The following is an 8216-nucleotide window of genomic DNA, read 5'->3' as shown; positions in this document are numbered from 1 at the left end:
GGGGCGGGGCTGGCCTTGAGGCGCGGCGTGGGGGATTAGGGGCGGGGTTTGGAGCTGGGCGGGACTCGGGGTTGGGGGGCGTGGTTATCACCTGGAGGCGGGGCTAGCAGAAAGCAGACTCCGGCTCCTCACCTGCTTCCCTCTTCATTCCGCGCAAGCATTGTCGGAGCAAGGTGTGTCTGGGGCTGGGCGATGATGGGATGGTTCACTCGGTGTTCCCACTCAGAGGCTGTCTACAATGTGGAGAGCCGGTCCCAGATGTGAACGAAGCAGCTTCAACAGACAGAGCAAAAACACACCGCGAGTTTAAAGGAAGATGCGAGTTTCTCACTGGTCCGGCGTGGTTTCCCTCCAGCTCAGCCTGTACCTGGTAAGACAGAGACACTGCACAATGAGAGACCAGTGCATAACTTGTAATGCTGGCGCAACGTTGTGCTTTTCTGTCTGTATAGAGAGAGAGAGAGACAGAGAAGCTAAACCAGGGGTTAGATTCATATTTACATTTCCCCTTTTAATTGCCAACTTGAAATATCAATCGGTTTCTCCCTGAATTGTTAGGATGTCTGAATTTTCAAAGTCAGGTTTTTTCCTATTTGGAAAGCGATTTGCCTCTGCCTTTCAACACCCCTCTCAAAACAAAAGTGTATAATGGGAGAGGACAGGCAGCTATTTCAGGGAGAGTCAACGTGAAATCTAATGTGAATAGCAAAGCGCCTGGATGGAATTAAGGTTTTGGAGGTTGACAGTGGAAGTTTTATCGGTGTGACGCTAACGGGACACTCGTATGTGTTGGCCGCAGGCGATAGAATTTTGTTTTAGCTGCTGCTGGACTTGTCTGGGTGAGGGTTTATCTCTGGGGAACATGCAACAAACAGGCGTCAGTTCCTGTGGGTCTGAGGGCTGCTGGACAGCTCCCTTGTCTGTGATGAATAAACAGCAGAATCTCTCTCTTCTCCCCCACACACACACCTGCAAAATTCATCAAATATCCCCCGGGAATTCAGCGCCCTGGGCATGGGGAGGAAGGGAGATCCCTCTCCTGGGAGTAGCACCAGCCGACACAAGGCACTGGGTTTAAAATCGGAATGAATGTGTCCCCCGGGAGGGGGTGAACATTCACCCAGGCAGCTGAGGGGAAAGTATGAGTCGCTGTATTTGTCAGGCAGCTTGTTGGGCTGAGCTGAGGTTCAGAAATCTCCGCGAAACCAGCTCCACAGCTTTATTTCAGTTATTTACTGAGACCATGTGGGAAATGACAATGTTGGCCCCCCTGCAGTGTGAAAAATGGGTAGCTCTCAGAGAAATTGTGGGAGACTTAATCTTGCCTCAGTGTCGCTCTCTAAAGCCTTGTAAATAATTAGCATTACCTTTCCTATGCGTCTGTAATCCTGGATTTTAACGCCGCATTTGTTTTAAGCATTGTTTGTGGCAAAATTGGATAAACTGGTTGAGGTGCAGTATTAAGGTTGGAGTTATACTGTCTAAGTTCAACCCAGTGCCAGAAGAGACACTGGGATGGGCTTCACACCCATTAGTGTGAGCTTTCGGGAACCTCCAAAACTCTTCCCACATCATAGTGCTACCTTTTTAATAACGCAAACGCACAATCACTCTCTGTGATGATCTGAAAGTGGCGGTATACTATATTATGAATCTGAGGGGTACTAAATTGTATGCTGGCAGTCATTGACCCAGAGTATTCTAGTGATTCCACCCTTTCAGTTATGTCTGTGTCCATAAAGCTTCAGCACAGTGTCAACTCCCATACTGCCTCATAACCATTTGCCTTGATAATGCTATTAGCAGACATTTTTTTGAGAAGGAAATCCACAGGATTAGCTGTAAAAATGTTTCACTGTTTTGATTCATGTGAAAAACTGAGATTGCCTTTTCAGCGTGAACTGTCTTGTCCATTTATGCTGGCCATGGGAGGTTAATTGTGTGCCTAAAATTCCCAATCTTTGAAAAACATATATTTGCCAACTAAAATGTTAATGAGCAAAATCATTTCCAAGTGTCAGCTCTGAATGCCACACAAGTCAAGTGACATTTAAATCCTTGAGTCATGAATTCCCCTTTGCACCTCGCAGAACACAAATGTGTTTCCATCAGCTCTCACCAATGATGAAGGATGTCTGTGAATGAATTACATGACAGCTTTTCAATGAGGGGTTCAGATAACATCAAAGTGAACCTGAGCTGGGATTATCATTATCTGAATCGCAGGATTATTTGTTTTTGTTTGCATTAAATTTTCTTTTTCTTTTTTTATGTGATTTACAATCACAAGAGTTTCTTATGTTTTCCAATTTGCTTTGTTCCTGGTGCATTGCAGTCTGGTCAATAATTTTCTACACAACATTTGAAGACAAGACTCATATTGCAATGTAGGATAAAAAAAATCATTAATTTTATGAATTAGTATTGGAAGGTATGTTATATAAATAGATCAGCAGAATTAGAGAGTTATTTAAACGATAAATTTCAAGAAGCAACAGAGCTCTATGAGGCAAGTATTCATCTCCTTGAAGGTGAATTGTTTTACTTGTTATTCATAGTATTTTCATCCTGTTCCTTTTTTTTCCTCACACAGTCACAGTTGCTTACTGTGTGTTATCATAATTGGGATTTATAAATTGCATATTTTTTTCTGTTCCCACTATTTCCCCAGACTGACAGATACCTTTCATTGAAGGAGCTAAATCCCAAGGTTTATTGACTGCTATTTATATTGCATGTTTAAAAAATATTTTGTTAACTTAGAATCAGAATATTATGTTTGAGAGATTCACACTCTCAAATGTGACATAAGTCATGCTGAATAGTTTATCAGGCAAATTTCCAGTTATATAATGAGTGAGATGTATTACTGTTAGCCTGTGAATATGAAATCGTGCTCTGAGTTCCACAAATATCTTATTGGTTGTCCAAAGTACCTCTCCCCTGCAAATGCCTCCCATTTCCCGAGGTAATGTAACTGTTCAGGTATCACTGTAAAGCCAAAGGAGAAATCATAGTTTGAATCACAATTTGAAATAGCATTGCCACTCTGCTTCCCATGGGCAGAAGGTAAGATTTTCCTCAGGAGTGAGTTGCTTTGGAGTTGAGAAAAGAAGTGGGTCAAAAATTGATTGTTAACAGTAGAGCAATATGCTCGACCATTTGTCCTCAAGAATATGGGCATCTAAGTTGAAAGTATTGAACCGCAGAAACAGTGGATACATCCCAGTTTAAACACCAGGTAGTGCTATTCACTAATCTCCAAGAGCAATAAAATTGCTATGATTGGTCTAGAAAATCCTGCTGTAATGTTACTTGTATGGCTGTGGAGTGAAAGTGGGATTGGGCTCAGCTTCGATGTCTCCACCCAGCAGAGTAGAATAGCTTGCCATCATTTACACATGAAAACTACCTGCTTTGCTGAGGTATCAGAGAGCAACCAGCACTTGTGGAACTATATTCCAGGAAATGAAGAAAAGATTAGGGAAGTTTGGCAACTGGGATATGCTACTGACCAATTCCGTTGAGGGAAATTCCTCTTTGTTACCTGGTGACTTTTAATATTACTATTGGATGGAAGCCTGTGGTGAAATCCTCTTTAAATCCATTTTGTTTTGGTACTGAGCAAGCAGCAAGTGAGCTATCTATGACTGGTAAGATTTATGGTGCTCTAAGTTTCAAGTATTTCTAGATGGCAACAGCCAGTTCTGCCCAGCACTAGGGAAAGGGCTCATTACAAAGGTTTACAATGAGTCACTCAAGCCATTCGGGTCTCACTGAACAGAAGTTCAAAGGACACAGATTGAAAAACGTCAGTAAGTATGTGACAGATGAAAAGTAGACTCTATATTAGGCAAACTGACTCTTAGCTATCCCATGGGGTAGACAGTTGAACTACATGACTTCTGTCTGAGGGACAGAGGGTTAAATCTGAAGGGCAATTGAATAACTCTGTGCAGTTAGGATTGAGACCAAGTTCTGGGAGTTATTAGGCAACTCGGGGTGTTGCAGTCAGGGCTTAGGAAAAGTCCAGGGAGTTGTGGTGACTCACAAGAAATCAGGCACCACTAATGGTTTGTTCAAGCTGAGGGTTGCCATTTATAAGGGTGTGACTGCTTGAGGCAGCTGAACAAGTTAGGGGTTCAGGGAAAGACACACAAGGAAAGATCCAGTTGAGTGAAGTTAGCTATCAGCAAAAAGCTGAAGTTGTGGCAGGGAATAAATACCTGGGCACTTTTTGACATCAAGGAGAACGTGAATCCAAAACAGGAGAATGATTAACTTGAATGAGATCGGTGGACTTAGAAAAGAGGCAAAATGTAAGGGACTTACTGAAAAAATAAAGCTACAATATTTCAGAGATTTGAAGAAACAATAGTGTATTACTATACAAGTTGAAACAGTAAGACACCCTACAATAGATATGTATCTTATTTCTGACATCCAGAAATGACACATGGCAAACATGGATAATATACTGTGACTGAACACTTCACTGTTCACAGAAAATAGCAAATGCAATCAAAATAAATCTCACGGAATTCAGATTAAATCCCCTTGGATGTTGATGACACAATGAATCATCAAATTTCATTAAACCTCAGATGTGTAGGTGCAGGCTGGATGGACCGAATGGTCTCCTGTGATTCTGAGACTAAAATTCTTCAGTTTTGCTCATTGGCCTTGCAACTCCTTCTCAAGTGCCATGAAATCTTGTGGCTTTATTCTCTTAATAAGTCACTGGGATCTCACCTTTCATCCACTTTTTAAAAATAAAAGTTGGTCCGTAGCCAGGTCAGAATATAATTTGGTGATCTCATCTGGGAATACACCAAACCTTCCTGTATTACATGCAGTCTACAAAGCAGTGACCATTTATCCATCACTGCTTGCAAATTCAGGAAATTGAACTTTCCTACAAAATATAACAGGAATTCTTGTAAGAATTGGAGTTCATGCAACAATCACAGGCCTTTTCAGTTCCCTGCGACTCAGGTGGGTGTAGGAGCGAGTAGAGAAAGTACATAAAGAAATGCCATTTTGTGAAGTAAGTAACAGTGTCAGCACAAATTGAAGGATGGCAAGAAGAAAGACGAAGAATAGTAGCAACATGAACTAGTTGGTACAATAAGAGGGGAATTATTTCTTGCAGATAAAGTAAAGTCACCATTGTTTGTTCGACAAACATAGCATCCATTTTGAATTGAACAAAGTCCAGCAGACACTGGTTTTCTGAATAACCAATTCAATATTGGCAGAGGGAGGAATACCAATTAACTATTGAGGAATATCACCATCTTCAGATAGTGTCATGGGATCTTTAGCATTCACTGAACAGAAGCACAAATAAAAAAAAGACTTTCTCTCACATTCATGTGCTCAGGCTAAGGGTGGGACTTAGATTCACAATCTTGTGACTCCAGGGCAACTGTACCAAGCTGTACCATTAAAGAACAGCTTGAAGTAATGTGGGAGACACCAAAACAATTCTTTACAATGTTGTGACAATGTTATATAAACATTTTAAAACATCTCAACAATCATATTTGTCAATAGACAACATTGACACACGGAGGTCTGGTTGGCACAGTGGGTAGGGTCCCTATCTCCAATTCATAAACTTTGGATTCAAATACCCCTCTAGGAATTGGTTGGCCAAAGAAGGTCCATGCATAAACAGTTTGAGTTTCAAAATGATCGAATTGAATATCCTTCCAAGGGTGATTTGAAAAGATTCCTGCTCAGAATGTTGGAGTCTCTACCATCACTATACTTCATGTCAGAGTATGACATATACGTTGCTACAGCGACCAGGACTCTTAATGAATGGTAGCACACTGCCACTCTAATATCTATCTATTATAGTCTGTAGTTTCTCCAATAAAAATGTTTGTTTTGCTATAATCATACACATCTTGATATGTCAAACATCGAACGTCTCAATTCATTGAGCTGCAACACCTCTGTGAAACTTGACTAGGTTCAGAAAAGATTTACAAGGATGTTGCCAGGGTTGGAGGATTTGAGCTATAGGGAGAGGCTGAACAGGCTGGGGCAGTTTTCCCTGGAGCATCGGACGTTGAGGGGTGACCTTTATAGAGGTTTACAAAGTCATGAGGGGCATGGATAGGATAAATAGACAAAGTCTTTTCCCTGGGGTCGGGGAGTCTAGAACTAGAGGGCATAGGTTTAGGGTGAGAGGGGAAGATATAAAAGAGACCTAAGGGGCAACTTTTTCACACAGAGGGTGGTACGTGTATGGAATGAGCTGCCAGAGGAAGTGCTGGAGGCTGGTACAATTGCAACATTTAAAAGGCATTTGGATGGGTATATGATTAGGAAGGATTTGGAGGGATATGGGCCGGGTGCTGAAAGGTGAGACTAGATTGGGTTGGGATATCTGGTCAGCATGGACGGGTTGGACCGAAGGTTCTGTTTGCATACTGTACATCTCTATGATTCTATGACCTCAATATCCAAATCATAAACCTATTCTTAGGTTGTCTTTGAGTACACAGGTATTTTGAAGCTGTTCACCAGGTTTTGCTTGTTTCTTTGTTGGCGTGTTTGCAACTTTTTAAAATTGATTCACTGAGTGTGTGCAGAACTGTATTGGCCAGTATTTATCGTCCATCTTTAGTTGTCCTTGAGGAGTGAGTGTTGAGCTGCCTTCTTGAACCAATACAGTACATTTGATATTGGTACACCCATGCTGCTGTTAATGTGGGAGTTTCAGGATTTTAACCCAGTGACACTGAAGGAATGGAGGTGTATTTCAAAGCCAACATAGTGAGTGGCTTTGAGGAGAACCTGCAGGCAATCTTGTCCGAGATGGTCGAGGGTTTGAACTGTTCTGTTTGCAGGTTGAATTTCTGTAGTGCACCTTATAGAGTGTACACACTGCTGCTACTCAGCATTGGTGGTGGAGGGAGTGGATGCTGTAGAAGTGGTGTCAATCAAATGGGCTCTGTCTTGAAAGGTGTCAAAATTCCTGAGTGTTGTTGGAGCTACACTTCAAGCAGGCATCTGGGAATATTCTCCATCACACTTTTAACTGGTGCATTTTAGTTTATGGACATGAGTTGGGAAATCAGAAGGTGAGTTACTTGCTGCAGGCTTCCTAGGCTCTGTTTTACCTTTGTAACCATAGTATTTACGTGGCTAAACCAGATCAGTTTCAGATCTATGGTAACCACCAGATTGTTGATACTGGGAGATTCAGTAAGTTCAATGGCATTGAATATCAAGGAGTGATGGTTGGATTCTCTCTTGTTGGAGATGGAAATTGCCTGGTGGTAATTTGTGTCGTGCAAATATTACTTGCCATTTGTCAGCCCAAGCCTGGATATTGTCCATGTCTTGCTGCATTTGGTCATGGGCTGCTTCAGTATCTGAGCAATTGTGAATACTGCTGAACATTGTACAATCATCAGTGAACATCCCCACTTCTGACTTTATGTTGGAAGGAAGGTCATTAATGAAGCAGTAGAGAATGGATGGGCCTCAGACACAATCGTGAGGAACTCCTGCAAAGATGTCCTGGAGCAGAAATGACTGGCTTTCTATACACACAACCACCTTCCTGTGTGCCAGGTTTGACTCCAGCCAGTGGAGAGTTTGCTTCCAAATCCCATTGATTCCAGTTTTGCGAGGGCTCCTCAATGCTATACACAAATGCAGCCTCAATGTCACTCTCACCTCATCTCTGGAATTCTGTTCTTTTCTTCCAAGTTTAGATGAAGGCTGGAAGGTGGCAAGAAGCTGAGTGGCCCTGGCAGAAGTGCAGCATTACTATGCAGGTTATTGCCAAGTAAATGCTGTTTGATAGCATTGTTGTTGCCGCCTTCCATCACTTGCATCAACGGATGTGGCAGTAATTCACTGGTTTGGATTTGCTTTACGTTTTATGTACAGGACATACCTGGGCAATTTTCCACATTGTTCGGTAGATGCCAGTGCTGTAGCTGTACTGGAACAGCTTGGATAGGGGTATGATTAGTCTGAGGCATAAATCTTCAGTACTGTTGCCGATATGTTAGCAGGGCTCACAGCCTTAGTATCCGTAGCCATTTCTTGATATCATATGGAGTGAACTGAATAACCTGTGACTGGTATCTGTAATGTTGGGGACCTCCCGAGGAGGCTGTGATGTGTCATTCATTTTGCACTTCTGGCTTAGATTGCTGAAAATACTGGCAAAAAAACAACAGAGGATA

At 42.1% G+C, this 8216-nt stretch overlaps 1 protein-coding gene across 2 annotated transcripts in view; it reads left to right on the top strand.

Annotated features, from left to right (window-relative positions):
* LOC122539675 (neurexophilin-1-like) overlaps positions 1-8216 on the top strand; it is a 96850-nt gene that overhangs the window by 1929 nt on the left and 86705 nt on the right. The window contains exon 1 of one of the 2 annotated variants that reach the window (XM_043674669.1): positions 127-370. The exons of the other annotated variant lie outside the window; for it this stretch is intronic. Within the exon in view, the coding sequence (XP_043530604.1) occupies positions 317-370 (54 nt within the window). The 5' untranslated portion in view covers positions 127-316. Of the gene's footprint in view, positions 1-126; positions 371-8216 lie in introns of those variants that run through there. 2 annotated transcript variants of the gene reach the window in all.

This window comes from Chiloscyllium plagiosum, chromosome 33, assembly GCF_004010195.1.
Source record: "Chiloscyllium plagiosum isolate BGI_BamShark_2017 chromosome 33, ASM401019v2, whole genome shotgun sequence".
Lineage (NCBI taxonomy): Eukaryota > Metazoa > Chordata > Chondrichthyes > Orectolobiformes > Hemiscylliidae > Chiloscyllium > Chiloscyllium plagiosum.
This window is presented reverse-complemented; position numbering and strand designations above follow the sequence as displayed.